This window comes from Anabas testudineus, chromosome 16, assembly GCF_900324465.2.
Source record: "Anabas testudineus chromosome 16, fAnaTes1.2, whole genome shotgun sequence".
NCBI classification, from domain to species: Eukaryota; Metazoa; Chordata; class Actinopteri; order Anabantiformes; family Anabantidae; genus Anabas; species Anabas testudineus.
The window spans coordinates 22,692,129-22,716,097 of record NC_046625.1 but is presented as its reverse complement, the minus strand read 5'-3'; the positions used below and the strand labels follow the sequence as shown (position 1 = coordinate 22,716,097).

General features: G+C 41.9%; 1 protein-coding gene across 2 annotated transcripts; it reads right to left on the bottom strand.

The window, feature by feature from the left end:
- Positions 1 to 3,521: 3,521 nt before the first annotated feature.
- On the bottom strand, positions 3,522 to 17,220 carry LOC113170863 (centrosomal protein of 162 kDa-like). Of its 2 annotated transcripts, none has more exons than XM_026373155.1 (30): positions 17,079 to 17,220; positions 16,391 to 16,471; positions 15,798 to 15,933; positions 15,454 to 15,510; positions 13,877 to 14,017; positions 12,910 to 13,087; positions 12,755 to 12,834; positions 12,601 to 12,662; positions 12,284 to 12,314; positions 12,013 to 12,087; positions 11,266 to 11,442; positions 10,937 to 11,018; positions 10,333 to 10,579; positions 9,908 to 10,112; positions 9,642 to 9,808; positions 9,191 to 9,325; positions 8,271 to 8,402; positions 7,405 to 7,517; positions 7,202 to 7,301; positions 7,001 to 7,127; positions 6,744 to 6,907; positions 6,386 to 6,490; positions 6,048 to 6,287; positions 5,577 to 5,783; positions 5,143 to 5,428; positions 4,826 to 4,958; positions 4,611 to 4,752; positions 4,418 to 4,516; positions 4,065 to 4,199; positions 3,522 to 3,923 (listed from the first exon to the last, which is right to left on the bottom strand). In XM_026373155.1, exons 2-30 carry the CDS (start codon positions 16,448 to 16,450, stop codon positions 3,693 to 3,695), a joined length of 4,047 nt encoding a protein of 1,348 aa, XP_026228940.1. In that variant the 5' UTR covers positions 16,451 to 16,471; positions 17,079 to 17,220; the 3' UTR covers positions 3,522 to 3,692. The 2 variants fall into 2 exon arrangements, with proteins under 2 accessions (XP_026228940.1, XP_026228941.1); XM_026373156.1 differs by having other exon boundaries at positions 15,804 to 15,933.
- Between the last annotated feature and the right edge of the window lie 6,749 nt (positions 17,221 to 23,969).

The window sequence follows — 23,969 nt, the reverse complement described above, 5'->3', positions numbered from 1 at the left end:
CTCAGATCGAACCATGTGAACTAAATGCAGTGATAACTGACCTGACTTCAGCGGCGGCGTCTAGAGACATCTTACTGACAGCAGTGAGGAACCGCTTGGTGAAGCTCTTCCCTGCTGTCAGGATGGCATCTGCTCCCAGTTTGTCAGCCAGCAGGTGAAGCTGCTGAGCTGTGCTGGCTCTCACTGCTGTGCTCAAGTGGCTGCGAAAAGACAAACAAACCAACCAATCCACCCACACAGATTCATTTCACAGCGTTTCCTTAGATTCCTGCTGCTGTGGACTTACCACAGGCCTGTGTTCAGCAGAGCATTCAGAACTCGGCCCGGACTGCAACAAAGCACCATCGCTTCCAGGGCCGCGTTGGCCTGCTGCTGGATGAAGGCATTTGCAGACGACTGAGCGATCTTCAGCAGCAGGGCATGGCTTGACCTCTCTGCCTGAGGGTCCATGTTCTTCTGCAGGTACATGTAAAGACAAACGAGGGTGTGCATCGCCGTGCAGGCTACTGAGGAGCGCAGGCTTTTAACCTTGAGTGGAGAAGCAAGCATCACAAATTGGTGGAGGTCATAGCTGTGACATCGATGTGTTCGCACGCACTGTCAAATGTTAGCATGAAGAGAAAGACAGGCTTCAGTACCTCCACTGTCACAGCCAGACACACGTCATGAAGTTTAGCCGTCAGCGTGTCTGGATGGTGCTGCGCCAGAGCTTGAACGCCTCGCAGTCCTTCTAACTTCTTCTCCCTGTGTGGTGGTGGTGGCTGGTTAGCTTAAACATTTCTAGTAGCACAAGAACTTTTACTTTTAACAATGCAGGCGTCTGCACATGAAGCATCTCTGTCTCTACTGTGTCCTACCATTCTTTTGCTCTGAGCAGTTTTAGGCAGTGAGTCAGACTGTCCACAGGGTCCCACAGCGGCTGCAGCCTCTCTGGGGTCTGATTGTCTGTTCTGTCAGCGGTACATGCATCTTCTGTCTTCCTGCTTCTGTTGACGATCTTTGCAGGGCGCAGGTTCGTACTGCGAGGCGTTTCTCTCCTCCTGAGCTGGGAAGGTTTTGGAGGAGGCGCTGGGGTGACTGGTACTACTGTGTGGGTCTTTCCAGTACCTGGGGGTGAAGGTAAATGGGCCAGAGAGTTTCCATAGAAGTGCTTCAGTCCTTCTCTGATTGCCTCCACCTGATGACTCGCTGTCTGGAGTCTGATTCCGCCAGCAACTTCTTTGTCTGCTTACATTTAAAACCAAATATTCATCAGTTACAGTAACATACATTGAAACCCTCCAGACTGAGTCTGAACAGTGATTCCTTTTTGTTCGGTGCACCTTTACACCATGTTGTGATTAAGTATTTTAGATGGTTTCATATCTACTTTTAGTTTGGTTAAACTTTTGAATTTACTCCGGCTATTGTACCAACATTCATGTCTCCACAATCACACTGTAACTTAACCTTTGACCTACAGCAGTACTGACCTTGTCCACTGAGGTTCACCAACATCACCGGGATCCGGGACAGTCTTCTCCTGGGCTGTGAAGCTGAGGGTAGAGGGGGGACCTCGTGCCAGTTCATCTTGAGATTCTCCTTCACATAATGTGTTTTCTGTTTCTGCTGGTGCCTCGGAGTCCAGGACGTCCAGTTGTTGCAGAATGATTCAGAAGTGTGTCTGGGACCAGTTGGGAGCCGATGAGGGTGAGGTCCCTGCTGGCCGCAGAGTCCTAGTCTTGCCAGTACAGCATTGTTGCGTGCTTTCTCTGAACCACACACCCTCTCTGTCTGACAGATCAGAGTCTTCCTCTTAGTCTCCTGGAGGTCTCGGATCCTGGACTGACTGCTGAGGACTTCAGGACTTTCTTGTCTCCAGTTTCTCTCAATAGTCTGTGATTAATAAAAAAAAAGAGTCATTGAATTATTGGAGTTGCCAGTATTTCCTGATTAGTTGGACACTTTGTTAAAGTGACTGAAACAAAGCAGCTGGTTAGTGTAGTGGTAACATCACCGCCTCCCAAGTAGGAGACTGGGGTTCAAATTCCAGCTGTGGTCTACCTCCAGTAGTGGTCCTTAGGCAAGACCACGCTGCGCTGCCTACCCTTGTAACTTGTACTGACTTGTAAGTCGCTTTGGAGAAAAGCGTCTGCTAAAGGTAAATGTAAACAAAACAACATATTCCACTTAAGTAAGTTGAACTTAATCAACTTGAATATTGATCTATTAAGTAGGATAGTGCAACATGTTTTTTCCGTGCACCATCCAGGTGACTTCATGTCGTGCTCCATGATTGGCTCCAGTGACTCGTGTTTCAGGTTCTTGGCTCCTCATGACTCTCAGGTCTCTCTCTCTGGGATCAGGCCTGTGTTTTACATATCTAATAGCTAATAGCAGGCTACCTGTTGCTGTGTAAACAATGCTGTTTCCATGGTACAATGCAGTTGTACTTACATGATCATCTTCATCTTCTTCCTCTGACATCCTCGACCTCTTTCTCCAGAATCCACAGATCATCTTTGAATACATGCGTCTCACTGGACTTGACCTCAGACAAGTCTTAAATCACTAATTCAGATCAGTGTTTACCACTTTCTGTGGACGTCAGTGTGTTCCGATTGATTTTACAGTGAAATACATTAGAACTCAGTTAGTGTTCCAATTATGTATACAAACAGTTTTTGATTAAAAACAAATATTTCTGTGCAGAATATTTAAAAAAAAAATGTCTTCACTCTGCTCACAGTGTGTTTGCACCTTTATCAACGTTTTGTCATTTTTTACTCATCTTTTCTGGCTGCACTGTGAAAACAATCCCTTTTCTGTTGAATTAGCTCGACTATGCTGCTATTAAACATTTACATGCAATTTTTTCATAGATGAGAGCTGGTTCACCCTGACCATACAAGCTGTTGGTGGGTCAGTGCTAGTCTGGGAAGAGGGTCATTAGGTATTGGGATGAAATCTTTGGACCCATTGTCAGACGCTCATTAATCATTATATGAAAATAACACTGCTATATGATACTGCTATATTTTCTCAGACCGTAATGTAATTTCTTCTAAGGTTATGAGTTTTGTATTAATTACTGGGGGATCATCACTGTCTTCAGTAACTGTACTTTTTTCACTCTTCCAGGTCTGCCTGTGTGTCTTTGCCATCTTTCTGGTTTTTGTGCACCATTGGAGCTTTACATCCTGACTAAGCCACTGCTGTTCAGCTCAGCTCCCCGTTGTTTTATTAGCAATACATACAAGTAATGTCTTAATAAATAATAAAGATATAAAAGCTCAGACACAGGCAGCATCTGAGTAAAGTCCGATAAGTTACATTCAGACCACTTCATGCTCTTTGGGTCTGCTGTACTATTATATTGTTATCAGCATCAATTTGAGCTTCATCTACATCATGATGTGGACAGTTTAGTTTACGAACTCTATGTACTCTGCTCAAATATACGAAGCTGTGTGACCTCAGCTGTTGGTGTGCATGGCAGAGAATCAGGAGTCACAGAATGCAGCAGAAGTCATCCTGCAGAATTTATTTTTACAACTTTTAGATAACTTACAATTATTTTAATAAAAAACAGAAAGAAACTACAAAAAAACAAATTGTTATATTAAACATCAGACACAGGTAGTGTATGTATTAAGACGTTCTGTCCATCTTTGAAATGTCCATCTTCAGATTTATTACACGGTTATTATTTCTCATCTTCCACTGACGCCTATGAGGGTTTGAGCTCCCCTGGGGACTTGCTGGTGGTCAGGAGCGTGGAAAACCACTCCCTGTTTTTGGAGGTGTCTCAGGATGTCCAGAATGGAGTCCAGCTCCAGACGGAAAGCTTCCAGTTCTTTGCTCTTGTCCTGAGCGAGACGCCTCCAGCGCTCCACCTCTGACTGCTGATTGGCCTCTGGAGTTTGCCACGAGCCACTTATCACCTAGAACCAGAGGGAGGGACACTTTAGAGGTTAGGTTAGGTTTAGCCTTATCCTCAACAGGAGAAGGTCTATCATCAGTCTGTGGCTCAGAACAATTCAAACCATGTCCTCAGCTTCACATAAGCAGGAGGTCGTTCCTACCTGCTGCAGCTCCTTCTCTCTGTGCTGGTGTCTGAACTCCATGTTGAGGAGCTTCCTCTCCAGGCTACACAGGAGTTTCACCTCAGAGCTCTGAGCTTCTTTAGCTTCCTTCAGCTCCATCAGCAGTTTGGTCAGCTACACAGAACATGGAGAAAGTAAAAATATGAAACAGGGCACCGTTTGTTTTTTTAGGTTGTCCTAAAATTTTTATTAAATTGATAGTAAGGCTATGCTATATTGTATCCTCCTGCCAATTTCAACGGTTGTCATATGGTAATATTGCAATATAATTTTAAGTTGATATTGCTCACCACTAACTGAAAAAAAAAAAAAAAAAAAAAAAAAAGCAGTACCTGCTTCTGCAGAGCGTCCTCTCGAGTCCTGGATATTGCCAGTGCATCTTTAGCTCCCTGCAGCTCTGTTAGCTGCTCTTGCAAATGTTTCACCATTATCTGCAGGTTAATGTTTAGAACAGTTTCAAGCAACAGAAACATCTCTCAGGATGTCTGAAGATAGTATGAAGCTGGTTGGTCAGTGTTCCTGTACCTTCTGAGTGTTGAGCTCATTGGTCAGTTCAGCAACCTTTGAGGACGAGTGTTCTAGGGCGTAGGTGGCCCGGAGGTGGTCCAGCACCCTGAGCTGTTCTTCCTTCATAGAAGAGATCTGCTCTGCAGAGTGCTCCTTCATCCTAAACACATGATATCCAGCTGTTTACTCACATTCGCTCTCCACAGATAATGTCTGTTACCATGCTCACGTACCTGTGCAGCTCCTCTTTCGCTCGTGCAGCCTCGGCCTTTAATGCCTCTCTCTCCTGCTCGCTCTGCACCTGCAGCAGCTCCAGACGCTGCCTCAGAGTCTCGTTCTCCTGCAGGACCTCTGAGATATGGCTCCCTGGTAACAAATGAACACCAACAACTATGGACTCAGCTATTTTCAGCTACAGCAGCAGCATAAAACATAAGTAAATATAGCATTGCATATAAAGCAATGCTCGACATTTAAAGCATGACCAGCTTCATGTTATTAATTCATTGCTTATTCTGCCTCTCTATCATGCAGAAGTCCACATTCCCACCTGCAAAGACAGTGGGCTGGTACGTCTTCTCGTACTGAGCAGCTGGGAAAGTTTCTTCCCCTCCACATGTCTTGGTCGGGCAGGGCTGTCGTCTGGTCTCTGCTGACCGGGTTTCTGGCCGTGGACTGGGGACAGGCGGTACACTTGTCCTCTCCTTCTGCAGCCTCGCCACAGTGCGGCTCAGCTCCTGAATGGTTCGTGTCTTGGCAGTGAGCTCTTGGTTTAAGCGCTCTATCCGAACGCCAAAGGCTGCCTCGGCCTGACGCTGGTGTCGACCTGGACTTTGCTGGACCAGCAGGGGGATGGAGATTACATCAGTATGTACAAACAGGCATTTTCCATCTTTGGCTTTAGCTGAACTGAGCCTAAAGTTAAAACATTTTGTGCAATTGAATCAGCTTAAACATTGTAATAGCAGCTCCTCCTGTACAGACCTTGTGTTTGAGCTGCTGCTGGAGAGCCTCGATCTGGTCACACAGACCTTTCTCTTTCTGCTGGTAGGTTTCCTTCAACAGCTGTAGCTCTTCCTCCAGACTCTGAACCCGAGACACCCTTGGCTCAGTCTCAGCTGTTGTTACGTCAACCTGCTGCTTCTGTTGCAGCTCCAGCTCCAGCTCCGAGATCCGCTGCTCGTAGCGGAGCTAAACAAAGCACACAAACACAGGTTAGGCAGATGCAGAGCTCCTGGTTCTCTGCTTAACCAACAGAATACACACAGATTGTTTACTTAGCTTAAAGCATTTCTACCGAAATGGTATGTTTTGGTTGCATTGACACGTGCTGCTGGCTACAGCTGCTAAATAGTGCAGTTTAGTGTATAGACACTAGTAAGAACAGGGAAAGTGAACTAAAACAGTAAATGAATGATGATCAGAAAACTCACTTAAGTGGAGAAGTTATTATACCTTGATCCTGTGGAACTGCTGTTCCATGGCCCTCAGGCTGTGTTTGGCCTCCTCGTCGTGGCTCTCCAGCTCAGCCTCCAGACGCTGAATCCTGCGCTCCAGCAGAGCAGTAACCCGTCCAGGTGGAGACGCTGTGGGAGCGCCAGCGTTCTCCTGACTGCCGGCACTGGCTGCGGCGTAGATCAGAGCAGGAAGAGAGTTTGGGTTTCTGTGTCTTAGTATCTGCTCCAGCTCCCTCACCTGGTGAAGAGAGACAGAACCTTTAGCAATGAAGAGACACAAACCAGTAAAGGAAAGTAGTGTAACATGTAACAAGTTAGCTGGTTTGTGTGAGAAACCTGTCGCTCTAGGTCCCTCATCCTCTTTGTATCCACAGATTTATCTTTGGCCTTCCTCTGCTGCTCGCTGCTTCTTTTGCCCACTTCCACTTTCAGCTGTTCAACCTGAAACACAGTTACACATTGTTACAGTATATCCAACACGTGCTTTCAGCATTGTGCTGATACAACTGGACAAGGCCTAGTCTTTCAGCAGCTGCAGGCTCATGATGATGCCCACACACCACAGCTCACTAAGCGCTAGTGCTGAGCTCAACTAGTTAAGCTTTCCTCATGAGAAGAAAATGTAATTTATCATTATGTGACCAAGAGAGGTTCATTAAGCCAAAGTAAAGAGGCTGTGAGAGCAGAGCCTCACCTGCTCTTTGAGTCGATGTATCTCTGCTGTAGCAGCCTTCAGTCTGCCAGCATCTTTGTCCAGCAGCTCCTGGTTCTCAGCGAACCACTGCAATTTCTTCCTCAGTGCCGACACTTCTTCTTTGTGCTTGTCCTCCAGCAAGCGCATCTCAAATGTCTTATCGCCTGACACGTGCACAATGAAAACACATTCACTCCTGCATGTGCAGTAAATTAGTCTAGAAATCTTTGAGAGCACCGTTCTGGACCTAGTCGTACCTGAGGTGGAGGTGACCTGGGCCTTAGCCAGGTCTCTCTCTTTCTTCATCAGCTGCAGGTCTACCTCCAGAGCCTGCTTTTCTTGCTTCAGTGTGCGGATGTGGTCAGACAGCTTAGACTCGTTCCTCTGCACACAAACATGTACTTTGAGCTGAAAGAGATCTTCATCCTGACAGTATTTCAGCAGCAGTATGTACTCACCTGAAATGTATTGATTTGTGCTAATAAGTCTGTTATGCGCTGAGTGTGATCCATTAGACACACGTTTCCCACAGGCCTTGAGGTTTTATTCAGCTGCTCCCTGGTAATGATGGAAAAGAACCAGCTATAGTATATGCAGGTTTATATTCGGAAGATGTACATAAGCAGCAGTTCATCAAGAACAGCTCTGAAGCTGAGCCTACCTTGCGGAAGCCAGCTCAGTCAGCAGCCTCTGGTTTTCGTTGAACATGGCCTCCTCGTTGGCTTTACCTTTGGCCTGCTGGCCCTTCAGCTGCAAGTACAGCTTCTCATTCTCCTATTAAAATAAATGTAGTTTTAATGATGTTGAACAGCACGAGAACACATAGAAAAAGCTGTTTGTTGTTCTACTGCTTTATAGTTCTACTTCTACTGTTCTACTACTTTATCACTGCATTGTTTTCCATACAGTATTGCTCTTCTCTCTTTAGCCAGCTTAGACACACAATCAAGATAAGTTTGATCTTTTGCAAATCATTGATTTTGTTTTCTCTGCCCTGTAGTTGTACGTCTTACTCTCTGTCTCCAAGACTCAACCTGTACACAGCTTCGGCATAGCATTGACATCACATGCTGATTTAAGGTTTTAATGTTTAGAGCTGAATGTTTAATCCAGATTCCAGATTCTCTGAATCTTTTGATGATATTATGTACTGTAGATGCTATTTTATGTTGAGGAACATTATTCGAAAATTATTTGACAGTTTGTAGATGCAGCTTTTGACAGAGTGGTGTAACTAGTCTGTTCTAGTGTGAGTAAAATATATCTTCATTAGCTTTACAAATCATTGCATTATGTTATTGTATGATTTTACTTTTTTAGGTTGTAAGTGAAAGACACACATTTGTTAATAAAATGTCCCATACTGCACAAATTCACGCTCTTACCCGCAGAAACTAAAACATGATCTCTCACCAACTGTCTGCTGCCAGCTGAGTTTAATGGTGGGAGCATCTACACCACAACCTGTTACAAATTGGAACACTACAAATAAATAAATAAATGGATGGAGGTCAGGGGTAAACTAACCTGCTGGTAACCTTTTATAAGCATCTCCTGCTCTTTAATTTCTTTATCAATCTGTTGGAACTTCTCCTCTGTTGTGGAGTCTGTAACCTGGGCCAATCTCTTCTTCTGACTTTCTTCTTCTGCACTTCGCAGCTGAAGAGTGAAAGAAAAAAAAAAGAGGAAGAAAATGCTGTTTATTCAGTATAAATCCATGTAGTAAATAAACTGGAGAACCCTAGTAGTAATTAGAGATACTAGTTACTACTATACTTCTCAGTCCTTTTTTGCCTTCAGTACCAACCATCTCCCCTTTCCTACATAGTTGTTGATAAGATACAAAGGGACAATTCTGAACCCAGAGCATTCAAACTGTGTTTCTGAACTCATTTGTCTTTGTCTTCAGGCACACATCTATTTCCTGTTACTCATTGTGAACCAATTATTGTAACCATGTTTTTGTTCTTTTTCTTGCTTCTCCTGTGAGTAAGACATTTTTATGAACTTGTTGAACTGGTTTGTTGTATTTACATAATAGAATGGACCCACACTATTGTGAGCACACACTAGTTAAATCCATTTGCTGCTCTTCAGCTCGTACCACACATCACATACTCATCATTGGGCTTTAAACGGCTGAAAAATATTGCCTGCTAGCCGTACATGTGAGTATGAGTCTTGTTGATGATTATGAATGCAACCAAGGGCAAATAATGATAATCATAAATAATAATAATGATATACTTTATTTATCCCCTTCACAGGGAAACTGTGGTATGACAGCTGCCAGACAGTACGTATCGGCGCTACTACGAGGTTTCAGTGTCTTGTCCAAGGACACCTCGACAAGTAGCTAGGAATAACAAAGTGAATGTGTTATTGCAACAACTGGGATTCATGCTTTGCTTTGAAAGGTCCTGTGCTGTGAAGGTGTGTGAGGGCACCTTGCTTTGCAGTAGGTAGTTCTGCTGTCTGATAGAGTGGAGCTCCTTTGCGTCTTCCTTCATCATCTGCAGCTGCTGCTCTTTCTGAGCCAGCTGGGCTCTCAGCTCCTCCACTGCAGAGCTGTCCTCGTCCTTCTAAAAATCAATACACAATGGCAAAAGACGTTTTCTCTTTCATCTTCAAAATGCTCAGGTGCTGCAAAGAGTCAAAGGATTCACTAGCACAGTGACAAATCATCAAATATCATCAAGCAAAGCATCAAAGCCCCTGTAGACTGGTCAGGTTTTTCTTAACATTTGTAATGATGACATGGACGTTCTTTATTGTTGTTACTCAGTTTTTAAAGGATCATGGGGAGATGCTGATGTCTGTAGCCACTAAACTCATTCTCAGGTTCTTTTTGCAGGGTTTTCATTTTCAATGTCAGCCATAGGTGAAGTATTTTCTTACACTGCTCTTCAGGAGATGATGTGTCGGCTGGGTTTGTTGGGCACCTGCAGCTTCCTGTGTATCTGCGGGATCCTGGTGGCTGCTGCTGTGTATCTGCTGTTGGAGAACAGCCACTAAGGACTGAACAGATGCCAACAGCTCACTGCTTACCTTTACACCTGACTCAGCTGATCAAACAAATTATGTTCAGTACCATGACATTAGAAATAAAGGTGCTTAAGTTGTGCTTAGTTCGGTAATAATTGTGTGAGACTGCTGTGAATAACCTGTGTCATCATCTTTCCTCTGGCTCTTTGTCAAACTGGTTCTCAGTGGATACTGTGGGCTGCGGGAAACAAAGGACTGAGTTTTGGCTGTCAATCCAGAAGTCACTGTTGTTCTTCCCTGCACTTTCCTGCCTCTAACAGGAGCCACAGTGGGTTTCCTCAGTGGAGATGTAGAAGGATGAGAAATGGTGGAGCTTCGTGTGGCCTGGGAAAAATATCCACAATTCATCAAGTTTGACAGAAATGTGGTGGAACCTTTTCTGTCCCAAGTGCTCATTTCTCAAAATGTTAAGCTGTGAAATATATTCTGATGCTGAAATTACAAAGAAAGTTTTGTTCTGCACTCAAATACAATACACATTTTTGCTTTTAATGAATATGCTTTTAAATCTATTCTATAAACAACTAGGACAAGCTGGCCTCACCGGTTGTTTCTTAGCTTTGCCTGCCTCAGAGGACGTATGAGAAGATGCGTTCTGGTGATCCTGCATCAGCTTCTCTACTTCTTCTCTTATCCGCCACACCAGGTCATGCCTGGGAGGCTCTGGGGAGCTGGATGGGTGGCTAGTCAAACCCTTTACTCCATTTGTCTCTCCAACAGCCTTTCCTGGTCTCTTCAGCTGTGACTCCACTTGAGGCTCAACTGAGAAAGTCCTTTCAAGATCCACATGACTGTAAAATGTGGAGTGAATCCAGGAGTTAGACGAATGTGTAGGTATTAAAAACTAAAACCTTAAACACAAGCTGTGTGTGATTTCATAGTCTTTATTAATGGTTAGAACCTGGATACAGCTGCCAGGCTACAGATGCCAACTGAGGAGAGGGTGAGCAGATATTTTCTCATCAACTGGATAATTTGAGCTAGTGTGAATGTGATTTAGATCTGGTGTTGATGTTCAAGCCTGTTCCTCCATCAATGATGTTTATATTAAAATAGCTTTATCACTGTGCACCACTGTGGGTCTGACTTTGAGGTCATGTTGCTCTGATAACAGTATAAGACTAATGATCTGATTTGGCTGTTCTAACCTGACAGGCTGGAGAGTGAAGCCTCTGATATGATCCTTCTCTGGTCGGATGGGCTTCATCAGCTCTTCTGCAGTGGGCAGCTCTAAATACAAACACAAACACACTAACTCCAGCGCAGTGGCCTGTAACACTGTGACCTTTAAACAATTACTGAAGCATACTAAAACCACAGCATAATCAGGGGTTACCAGACAAAGAGAACTTTGCCATAAGATTCAAGATCAAGTCTTGAATTGAGTGCTGACTTCAAAGACCTCTGCTTTTATTATGATGTGGTCTTTAGAGTGTATATTCATCATTCTGCCAGTTACACTAGTGCAGTGTCTGACCTGACTCGTTGGTAGAAGCAGGCTGAAGAGACCGCCTCGTATGCTGAGGAGGGGACGAAGGAGACACTGGCCTGTAATGGGGGCTATGGTCATCTGAATCCTCAACCACATGGATCTGTCTGTATGCCTCGTGAAGAGCCTCCATCTCTGAACCGCCACTCTGTATATGTGACAGCCCTGCACAGGAAAGAGAAATACAATCCAACATGAATTTTAAATGATCCGATGGTGAACAATAATCACAATAGCTGATACTGTACAGTAGTTGTCCATGAACTAAGCTGTCCACTGTTCCAATCCTATAGCAACAATATGCTAGGCTGCTAGGAATCAAACTAGTGGTAGCACCCTTTGGGTATTAATAGTTACAAAAAATTTCAAATTACAACAAATTAAAAAAAAAAAAAAAAGTTTAAATGTTATGGTTAAGCAAATACCAAATCTGTATACATTTACTTGTCTAGCTGTTTAGCTGTCTCCATCTGATGAAATCGGGGTCGTTATAAATATTCATTTTTTCTCTTTTCAGTCTCTTTTCTTGCCCGTTAGCTCCTACCTACACATTTGATGTTCTCTGATTTGTTAGAAGGACCAGTCTCATTCAAAAAGCTAAACCGTAAAGAAGTAGCAGGAATAGTTGGTGGACTGACATTAGGACTGCATCACAGTGTCTGTTGTTGGTTATTTTATACTAATATTCTATATTCTGAGACATTTCTCTTACTTGACCCAACATGCTTATATTACCTCTGTCCAGTGATTCTTCAGTGTCCTTCTTCCTGTCTCCTCCACCAGTGTCGTCCAAAGAATCATATAGAGAGACTGAGACAACAATTAAGTCAGGCAAATTACAGGTACTTGCAGGGCATTAACATGTAGTGCAGTATACTGTACCGTACAATGGTATAAATGCTGTGTTCAGATTAATTGCCTTAAGATTGAGACACTGTATCTGTAATCAATTGGTGTATATTTCCCCACCCAAGACCTCAGTAACATATAATGTGTTTTTTCTTACCTTTGGCGAGAATTGGAGACAACTTAGACTTCTGAAAAACATATTAAAACATGAATTACCAGAACAGCAATGCAATGGTTGTCTATATAATTTCAAAAATAACATTGTTGAGTGTTGAGCATGTCATCACTATGCGATTACTCATGTAATGACTGCACATCTAAAAATAAGTATGTTAATATATTATGTTATCAAGACTAAAGTTCTGCATTTGCAGGTAAGTGGGCATAATGTGTCTATGTGTGACTATTATTTATCTTACATAGTGTTCTCACACTGAGGAATACTGTCACTAAGATGATCATTATACTTCTAACCTCCTCCAGTGGCTCTTTCATGTTCCCCTCGTCCTCAAAATCCTCACTATAGTGTGGCGAGCCTGGAAAAGCAAAGAGAGAAATTACCTGATGTGCAGAGAGGTACTGACTGAGTAAAAAACAAATAGGCTTCCAGAGGACTCATCATTTTTACCTGGGGAGGTCTGGACGGCTTCTGTATCTTTGGTCTTCCTTTGATCATCATCACTCTGCTCCACTGCTTCCTCAGGTTTCCTGGAGGGAACATTCTTGTTTTAGGGTAAGTGGAAGAAAATGGTACTTAATATCAGACCAAGGCAAATACCATACCTGAGGTTAGTACCAATAGTAGAACTTGTAGAGTCCAGCTCTCTGTTGAGCTTAGAATAATCTATAATTGATGAGGAACCTGCTTCAAGTTGGGCAAAAAACCTGGCTTTCTCTTCTTCCTCCTCCAGAGTGTCCAAGCCCACACTCATCCTTTTCACAGCGGGTGCCATCACTAAGTCTGCAGACACATATCAAGAGAGCACACATGGACTTCAGAAGCTCAGATTCATATAGGTTTGTGGAACACTCCAAAATGCTGCTGTACAGTGACTTAAAATCAATGCAGCCCTCCCTCTACCTTCAGCCCTTCACATATTAGTCTCTGTACTTTTCTGCAGGTATCCCCGACCTGGAGCTGTACATCTCCAGAATCCAGTTGACCTGCCCAGTGTTTTTGCTGCTTGTTGTTGTTTTTGTTGTCTGCTGTTCTTTTCTCTCTCCTCTTTCCAATCACCACAGCAGAACAAGGCTCATGGCCGCCCACCATGAGCCTTGTTCTGCTGGGGGTTTCTTCCTCTAAAGAGAGTTTTTCCTCTCCACTGTTGCCTAAAGCTTGCTCAAATGGGATTGTTGGGTTTTCTATATAATTCTGTAAACAATTATACTTTGTAAGGTCTTAAACCTTAAACACTGTAAAGTGCCTTGGGGTGATTTCTGTTGTGATTTGGCGCTATACAAATAAAATTGAAAATTGAAATTGAATTGAATTGTGTCATTAAATAAGAAGCAGCAAAATCAACAAGCCAAGCTGAAAAGTTTCTGATAAGGTTCTAAAAAACACTCTGATTGGTTAAAGGGGTGCTCTAAAACTTTGAGGAGAGCTCAGCACTGGTGTAAGTTAAGACAAATTTTGGAGAATATTTCTACTACAAAGTGATGTACTGTGCCTCATGAGGAATTACATTTTGTTTCGATGGTCAAACATACAGTACATGTGGAAATTACAACAAACCTGGACTTGACTCACCTTCTGTCTCTGCATTGTCTCTGCTGAGATCAACTGTATTCAGTCCTTCTTTCTCCAAACCAGTACCTTCTAGATACTCGTCCCCCTCTTCAAGAGACTTCCTCAAAAGTGCTCTGAAAGACTTCTCAGACCCCAGCAGTCCTGGACAAAATTAAAGTATACATTTTCTAAGTAGAAGGGTAAATCAAGTATGTGTTAGTTAAGGTGGGACATGAAGACTTTGCTATCATAGCTAATCTAACTAATGAAGGAATATAACTAACATTTACATTTACATTTAGTCATTTAGCAGACGCTTTTATCCAAAGCGACTTGTGAGGAACAAGGCAAGCAAACAAAATCTAAGTCAAGAAGAAACAACATCAAAGCAAAGTGCTATCGAAAGAGTGTTACTGTTTCAAGAGATGTGAGAATGAACATGTACATCATGTACCACTACTGAAGACAGAAGACTTACATTTGCTTTTAGAGAAGTCCAACTATTTCTGCATGGCTGGTAAGATTTGTATGTTTTTATCTATTAGAATTTTATAACACTAATATCATAGGGCTGGGCCCAATTTAGCAGAACACTGGATTCATTTTGAATCTCATGCGGAGGGTAGCTTGATTCTATAAAGTTGCATATTGTAGCTTTAAGGTAAGTTTGGAAAATTAAATAGGAATTTTTAGCCTCATTTAGAAAGAACTTCCATTAGGCCCTTTATAAAAATATCACAACTAATTATCTCACAGTGATGATGATATATACTGGTTTAATATGTGTATCAGTCATCAAACAAACAAGACTGTCACTGTTTAGGAGAACAAAACACTTAATACAGACAAAGACAAACAAGAGAACTAGTGGTGCTAGTGATGTCTACTATTCTATTGTGGAGGACCTAATGCAGCACTACCAATGGGTGGGAGATCTGAATAAAGTTACCATCTTCACTGTCCCCCTTGGAGTGTCTATCAGTATCATTAGAATGTGTCTCATCAGAGCTGCTCTCTCCTGGTGCATAATGGACACTTTCATCAGCAGAACTGCTCAGAATGTTGGAGCCTGAGTCCTCAAATGGAGTTCTTGCTTTTGCCACAGTTTTGGAAACTTCAGAAACTGTGTCTTTGCAAGTCTTGTCTGACTGAACCGTTTTTTCCAGAGCTTTGCAGCGAGGTTTGGGGACCGGCTTATAAGAGGGCTCTACGCTGGCAACTTCAGACAGCATGAAGAAAAAGAGGATTAGTAACACTGGTGTACTACTGTCCAATTAAATCCAGTGCAATTAGAATGTGACGTCTGAAGTATGCAGTACGCAAGTCTTTGTTGTTAACAGGTTGTAGTAACAAGCTGAGATCACTATTTTCATTCTGTTGCATGGTGACAGTAAAAGACTAAATCAGAAGTTTAGCTAAAGTAAAATAAGGCATAGGTCAGTTAATTATGCCACACAGGACTGAATGATGAACCATCTGAGACTGTGTTTACAGAAACCTCTTAGAAACACTACTGTGACACCTAATGTTGATTGTTGACACAGTCTGAAAGATCTCTGAGCACTCTGTAGAAGGACATTTGCTCAATTAGCTCTTACCCTTGCTCTCAGGCTGTGACTTTTTGGTCTTGATAAATCTGCTTTTGGCCGTCTCAGCTGGGGAAAGAGGAAAAACACAGAGGTACAGATCATTACCAAACAAAATATAAACCAGATTTTCTTTTCTGTCTGATTTTACAGATCAGAACAGTAACAGTTAACGGTGACAAATTTGTTGAGTGGAAGTACATTTTTCTACAACAGACTGCTTTTATGATGACTTCCAACAGTTTACTGCAATGCAACATCCAATAAGAGTTTAAACTCTGCAAGTGCAAAAGGCTAACATGATGCATGTTAAATAACAGATTGTCCACACCTTTTTATTACTATTACTTTATTACCTCTCCCTGTTTCTCCACTACTGTGTTCGTCGTCTTGCCACCATGACACTGTTGGTTTCTGGGATGATTTCTGACTGCCTTTAATATGAGGCTGCTTCTTAGATCCACCCAAATCCACCGAGTCATCTGAAACAGACTTGCAGAAAATGATGTCCATCATGTTCAGCACCTTTTGTCTCAACCTCGGATGTTAAGCACTCATCTGTTATTGTGTTGTGTGCGTTTTTGTGTCTAGCCAACAGCCAAAAACAGTTCCATCTTAATAGCTTTGCCCTGCTACACTTTAGATTCAGCTTACAGATAAATGGTGATGTTAAGTAATGGTCAGCTACTTTGTAAATGCTTACTTTACTTTTAACTAAGAAAAATTTGCAACCATTCAGCATTAGCAATAAACAAGTTGGTGTCTGGATCTAACAGACAGATGTGCTGGCTTTCAAGATCACTCATTCACAGGTTGCTTGCTTGTGACTCTTTTTAAGTATCTTAACTTATGTATTGATGAAAGATTTATTTCATACTGTGCAACTGAAGAAGCCCTTATTAGACTTCATGGATCTATGAACAGTAGTCCATACATAATGTCACGTTACCTCTTTCAAGAACAGCTCAAACTGTTCATCCAGCTCCTCCTTGGTCAGCCTGTGAGCCATAGTGTCACTTCCATCAGCCAACTGAGAAAGCAATTTATATGTATAGCATTGAATTAGATTTTTGTCGTGGAAAACACTAAAGAATCTTAAATGTGTCTACATTTTACATGTCAGCTCAGTCGCTAAAACCATTAGTAGATGTTAGTCAGATGGTGACATTTAACAGAAATAAGGTGCTGCGCAGTATAACATCTTATGCTGTTCATGTTAATAGTTAAGAAATTGGTATTTTATCATACAGTAAAAATAAAAACGGGACGTTGTCTGCAAGAAGTTCAGGAGATAGAGAAGAAACGGTACTACTTCCGGTCATAGCTGTCAAAATAAAGTGATACGTTAGCATAAGGAGCGTCAGGTTTAATTTTTTTTAAATATAATTTTTGTTAATTTTCTTTTCGTCACAGCTGTCATATTAAGAGTAAAAAATTATTTATGGCAGGGTGTCACGTAATGTTGGGTAATACAAGGGACAGAGTAGTAACGTGCGGGACAGTTGCGTTTTGAAGAAATACTTTTCTTACTTCCGGTGTTTTTTAGCACTATGATATCGCGGACGGTAACCATGTTGTTAATCTCTTCAACTGGTAACGTTAACTGTCTAGAAGAGTAACCTAACTCCCCCACTTACATGCGGAATAATGCACTACGCATTTCATGAGCGTACACCCATCTGCCTTGTGTCAACAGACTCACACCGAAGCCTCAACTTTAGCAGCTCTCCGTCGTGAACACTTGATGAATTAGCTCCTTCCTCGGTTTGTTGTTATGAGTCTCGGAGTTCCCGCGACAACACCCGGGTGACAAGATCGACCTGATTGGCCAGAAAAAAATGCGTCATAACAAATGCTAAACCAATCAAAGCTGATCATTTGCAGGGGGGGGGGTCTGCAGCCAGACGCCTCAGTGCAAGTGAGTGGGAGTCAGTGTTTGATGTCTACAACCTGCAGTTATCTGAATGATTATTATGTTTATTTTAATGTTGATGTGACATTCTGTAGAGCTGAGCTTTCCTCTTTTTAGCCACAGCACCATCATTCATTCACTCATTCAGATCAATTCACTCAATCAATTAAACCTTTCGAAAATTGGGATCAATTAAGAAAATTAACTCTTTAAGGTCTCTTTCCTCATCACTCTTGATGGTGTTTCACTTGTACTATTTAGTGCAGCTGCCAGTTGAGGACCAATGAGGCGTTTATGTCCTAAACCACACAATCTCACATAATTGTCTTCTTAAACAGTTGTTCGTCGGGGCCTCCAACTCATTTTTCTGTCCCTGTTAGAGCCAGTTTGTGCTGCTCTCTGAGGAGAGTAGTTAACAGCATGATAAGAAATTGTAAGTGTCCTTGCATTTTCTCAGCATTGAGTAGCCTTCCTTTCTAAAGACAACAATAGGCTGAAGGGTCTTTAATGAAAGTTTTTTCTTCCTGTCTGTTGGTACCTATTGGAACCTGTAAACAAACAGCTGCTGATGTTCAGATACGAAACCATGCCATGCTCCCTTGTTTGCTCCATTAGTTCATCTGTTCTCAGCTGAGCAACAGAATTGCAAAAGAGTTTTCTCATAATTAATTAGCCTTAGATAATAATTAACTTGAATTAGCAGCCATACCAGGAGACGGATGCAGAGGACTGACAATTGTTAATAACAAGCCTCTATTCAAAAATGTAAATCATTCTTTAAAAATTTCAATTGTTTGTGAAATAGATAAAATTGTTTGTGAATTTCATGAAAATTTGTTTTTCTTTGAAAAACAGACATCTACAAGTGATTCCAAACTTCTGAGCAATAGTGTATTTCGTACTGTAAAAGGTAGATACCTTCAACTTTACCTGTGGATTATTTACCATTTGTGATCATCTGCCCATCATGTCTGTGTTGGACAGCAGTGCGCAAACCACACAGCCCTTTTTATCCTGTTAATCCTGTATCCATGTTAATTAATCATAGTCCCAACAGTACAGTTGGATTTCTTGCTCTTGAAGTGTCACACTGAATATAACATGAATTAAATGAATGATAATAAATAATAAATAAATCTGCAAATATTCTCGGTATTTTGCAGTAGCTCCTGCAGTTAAAACCAAAGCAGGGAGTGTTGATTTTGTTATGTTCTTTCCACTTGGTGGCAGTATTGAGCTGAAGATCAGTCTTTCTGTTCCTTGTGTCTTTGTGCCTGGAAGGGCAGTCCATCACCAGAGATCAGTAGTAATCTAATAAACTCTGGCCTGTTTGCTTTTCTCTCTCTTTCGGAGGTCAGGACAGATCCATATAAACTTTGTTTTCACCTGCCTATATATGGCTCTCCCTCATAATCGTGAACACACTCCACTATAACATTCACACTGTTTGTGAAGGATACAAGAAGGGAAAGACACGTCATGGCCTGCAGGTTGAGGTTGTTCTGTTTTTGCTGATCTGTCCTGTGTACTGACTCATTCCACTTCATGTGCATTACAGACACTGCACCACAAACACCCACTCCAACAATGCCTGTTTACACTTTGAGCAGCTCATTAAGCAAAATAAGGAACTATAAATGCATTGCAACCGTGGGTGTTTGATGGTTTATGCATCTGAATGTAACATAAAGAGAATAGAAGCTGTGTATTTTGTGGAGAAGCTAGAAAACAGGCCATTTCCTCTGCACATATTTTGGGACGACAGTGGTGAGAAGCAGCTGTGAGTGTCTGACGGGCTAGTTTTTGCTGTGAGTCCTGCATCGTTGGCACTAGTCGCACCCACGTTGGAGGTCGATTGACCATGATAAATTGGCGCTAGTCACTGTCTGTGAGGAAGATCACTCTGATTGGCTGTTCAGCTTAGCGAATCACATCAGGAGAAGAGAAACTTGTTTGCTTGCATCTTCCGTTTTCCCCTTACCGAATGACGAATCCAGACTACCACCACCACCCGCTGGTGTTAACCGTTACTTCTTCTCACGCAGGCACCAAATGTACATGCTAGCAGGCCATTGGCTGTGGTCTTCGCAGAGCCACTTTTTGGCCCAGACCAACGGCTCCCACTACACAATTTAGTGAAATATTAAGACAAAAGGGATGTTCCTTGGTTTTAAATGCAGTTGTATATGAATCGTTGCTATGAAACTTGCTGACATAATTGCAAAATTAGTCTTATCTCAAAAACAAAACATACTTAACCTAAGCTGTTTTAATGCAAACAAGTGAAGACAGAAGGAATAAAACCCAGAAACAACACTAATAATAACTAATATTGCATTTCACGTTGGATAGGACCATCAGTTTAGTGAGATGGGAATGCTAGTCAGCACACTCCATATCTTATGGGCATGTCTGATGCAAATTCACCACTTCCCTTCCCTCATGAAGGCTTCATCGTGTTCTGCCACATTGACATTGAAATCACCGTCTCCACTGTGAGCACTGGACAACTACCTTCTTCCTCCCACCACTCCCATATTCATTCATATTCATATGTGCATGCTTCTTATAGAAAAGAGACCTATGAGGATGCACTCCCATCACAGATAATTGGAGTGACCTTCAGGGGGATGTAAGTACACCTTCTGCATCCAACGTCCACTTTTTGACATTCAGGCGTTAAAATATACTGATTACATGCTTTATAACAGATGCTCTCACAACACGGGATTCACTTGATGGTTTTAGGTTGGATTCCCAAGTTTTAGAGGAGGCAGGAAGACTTTTGTGCTCTGGGTGTTCCTTCAGCTTTGAACTTTTCAACAGTCATGGAGAAGTGAAAGATGACTCAGGCTACATCCTGGTGTATCAAAAGTAAAACCCTACATACAGTGAGAGTGAGAAGTTGAAAAAAAAAAGGAAATGCAGACGTGAAGTACACGGGGAGGTCAAATCCAATGAATTTGCACAGCAGAGTGAAGTGCTGCTTGAGATATGTTGACCTCTAAACAAATGCAACCATAAGGACTCTCCAGGAAACGCAATGTCACATTATCCAATTTTATCCACTACTCAGTGTGAATACAAAACGAGCAAAGAAGAGCTGCAGCACGGTGAGCCATGAGGAACACAAAAACTGAAACACATGGTCACGTTCCACATGTGATACTAGGCCAGTAGTTCAGCAGCTTACAGTGCCACAGCAGGACTTAGACATTTGGGGGCCTTAAGCAGAATCTAATTCCTCAACCGTCCTATAGAGCACGTGTGCTGGACTAATGATATTGCAGACTCCAGCATCTTGAAGAACAAAGCATATGTAAGCTTCCTGCTGCTCGGACACGACTCCTTTTTTGTATAACACAATACAAACACAATATAGAGCTCACCAATAAACACATTTCATTATTTAAAGGAAAACCTTAACATTTAGTGCTCTGGTAGACAGTCTCAATTTATGGTCTGCCATCCAACTATGGGTCCCAGTTGTCTTTTTTTGTTTAAACTCAACCAAACCCTGATGTTTCCAGAACGTTAGCAGAGCATTTATGATTGTGATTATTGACAGGTCCACTCCAAGGGCGTCAGATTTTGATGCCTAAATGTACCTTTGGCCTCGGTGTGAGACTCTGTTGGACAGGAATGTTTTAGTGAAAGTCATTGATGCTAGACCTGGCCTTGCTGAGGACAAATTAACCATCTTTGTTATCAAAGAAATATGAAAAATATTCCGGGGTGTAATTAGTTTCAGCTGATTTATGTACCTAACACAGTAGCTTTAACATAGATGTTTTACTGGACACTCCAACCACTAGTGTATTGAATTTAATAAGTGTGTGTTATTCCTTATGAATTCAAATGTACCCTCTTAAGAGGAAGACAGTATTAGGCATAGTGATGAATATATGATGAATAATGTTGCATTGCAATGCATAGTGCTGGAGGAACACGTTTATTTTCTGTCAGTCTATCAGTTTTCATGCTCTCACATTTTGTGTGAGTGCTAAACAGTGCATGCGTACATTATAGCTGGAGATGGTGCAACTAATGGGGAATGACACTCAAATCATTTTGATATTACAGAGTGAGAAGCAATAATGGACATCTCACACATACAGTTTATAACTTCACAGAGCAATGTGCAGAGGCATGTTCCAGTATTTTAGGTATTTTCAGGTATGATCTCAGCAGTTTTATTCGTGCAGCCGATCCTCATCTTTGAAATGAAGGATAAAATTAAGATGAATGAAACAATCAAGAAATAAATGGGTGAAAAAAAATACTGTCACACTGGAGAACTAACAATGTCTAGACCTCATCAACTTGAAACCCATTCCAGTGATTGATTAGTTCTGTCTGCACTATTCGCTTTGATGGGAAATTCTCAAGTCTGGTGAATCCTCTCTATCACTTTCTTCCTGGGCAAACTGCATAGTGGCTGCTGAGAGGGTAAAAAAAGATGATTGTAGCGAAGCTTTCCTCCCCGGAGACAGTTCTCCTCTGTGCGGTGCCTGTTCCTCCTCTGGGCTGGATGTTTGAAATGACAGCTTACCCGATGGCCACTGACGAGGATGACATACCCTCAGATATCCTTGTGTGGTACCTTAGCTCGTGTTGTTGTGTTGAGGAAGTCTCCTGATGCTGTCACTCATTGTTTCTTTTTGTATTAAGCCTACACTAAAAGTTATGCTTAATAGATCAAATGTTTATTTAGTGTAATCAAAACCAGGAAATTGATCAAACTCATTTAGAGTCCTCCAAGACAAACACATAATCTAATCTCTTGCCAAGTAGTTACTATTTCCTGGTAGACATGGTGGCTTGAAAGAAGCAAACAAATGATCATATTAAAAATACTGATATGATGTTTGCAGTACGTTGCCTGGGAAAAAACAAGGCAGAACACAATCAGATTTGTGGTCTGGCCAACACCAATGGATATGGTCAGCGGGTAATCATCCATGAGATCCAGGATGGCTGGTTCGATTCCATCCACATGCCTGGTGTCCTTGGAAAAGACACTAAAATCCCATAGCAATGCCTTCATCTATATGTGCAGCTGTACAACAGCTATTTCCCACAGGGATTAATAAAGTAGTTTAGAAGTTCTAAAATGGGCCTAAAGACAAACAGAAAATTTTTGTTGGTGGTTAATTAATTCTTGTTATTTGTCTATTATTCCTATTTTAGTGCTTAAAATTGTAAAAGCTTTCAACGTTTCAGAGCTCCACTCAAAGTGGCTGGCCTGACCTCACTCTGCCCTACAGCACATTTCATCCCAAAGAGTTTAATTCCAAACTCCAGTGCTAAACTCAGAGCTGCAGACACAGTGACTGTTCCGTCTGTATGTCCTGGTGTGCACGTGTGTGTTCTAGCTCGGAGGATATACATATGTATGCAGTCCATGTCATATTTACTCCCTAAGTCATACACAAGGTGTCTGAATTGGTGTTTGAGAATAGTGTACCCCACTTAGCTCTGTATTTATATTAAATATTAAATCCAATTTAAATACAAAATTACCACATGAAATATTAAGCGAGAGTGTAAATATTTAATGCAAGCCCTTTACCATCGGCCCGGTATTCATTACCATGCAGTGCTGGATTTTAATGGGCAATTCCCCTGGAGACTGTGCGGGTTTCCTTTTTTTCCCTTGGCAGCTGCACCAGGGGACGCTGTTGCTCTGCAGTCCTATGCTGTCACCCAAAAAGAAACACATTTTAAAGAAAGGATGAGGCAAATTGTATACGGACATGTTCTGAGAAAACACGTTTTTGCGCAGTGATTTTACTGTGCTTTATTTTCCTTCAAGTCATAGGTCAGAAGTTGGGAAGTAATTCTATAACTGAGTGATTAGAGAACAGCAATTATGAAAAACTGCATAATACAGCATCACATCTGTAACATATCACCTTCTATAACCAGTGTAAATTTCAGCTGACGAGGGCGAGGACAATATACAAATGACTGAAAATCAGACAATCATTTCACATTGAGCAAATTAAAATCAACGGCAAAATTATTCCAACTTTTGCCAACAGGGGATATGCTTATACTGAGGATTGACAGGGTTTCAAAGTGTCAATTTACAGTAGGGAGAGGGATGAGTGCCTGACAGTTCAAATTAGTTTCTCTCCATGACTGATCCCTTCAACTTACAGCCTAGTTATCTACAGTTTCCCCCCTTTATAGTACAACAGGAACTCCATTTAAACCCTCAGAAGACAGTAGGTAAAAACAACACAATGTTTTTTGATGCTCCAGTGCATTGACTGGAAAAAAGTAAGTCAACAAAAGCACTATACCACTTCTTTTTACTATGCAAGAAAACAAGTTTGTAGAGGGAGAGATATAAGAGAGACAGAATGAACTTGAACTGAGAAACGAAAGTGAGGGATGCGAGTTAAAGAAATTAGCTTTATAGAGTGCTGGGGAGAAGGTATAGGGTTAGAGATGCATGGGCACGCAGCTCCTCTGAGGCAAGTCAGGGAAGAACATTAATCATTGGGAGACATCTGTTCATTCTGCTGCTTTACAATTCTGTCAAAGAGCTACGACACCCCTCCCCTCCTCCAACCATCCACTCAGAGGAAACCTGTCCTCCGTTAAGCAT

What these genes read in the sequence shown, in the direction of transcription:
- LOC113170863 (XM_026373155.1), bottom strand. Translation starts at nt 16,450, where the DNA reads ATGGCTCACAGGCTGACCAAGGAGGAGCTGGATGAACAGTTTGAGCTG. An exon ending in GTCACAGCCTGAGAGCAAGG is followed by an intron (nt 14,018 to 15,453) that starts GTAAGAGCTAAT and finishes AATTTTGTCCAG; the next exon opens with GACTGCTGGGGTCTGAGAAG. An exon ending in ATGAGCTCAACACTCAGAAG is followed by an intron (nt 4,517 to 4,610) that starts GTACAGGAACAC and finishes ATTAACCTGCAG; the next exon opens with ATAATGGTGAAACATTTGCA.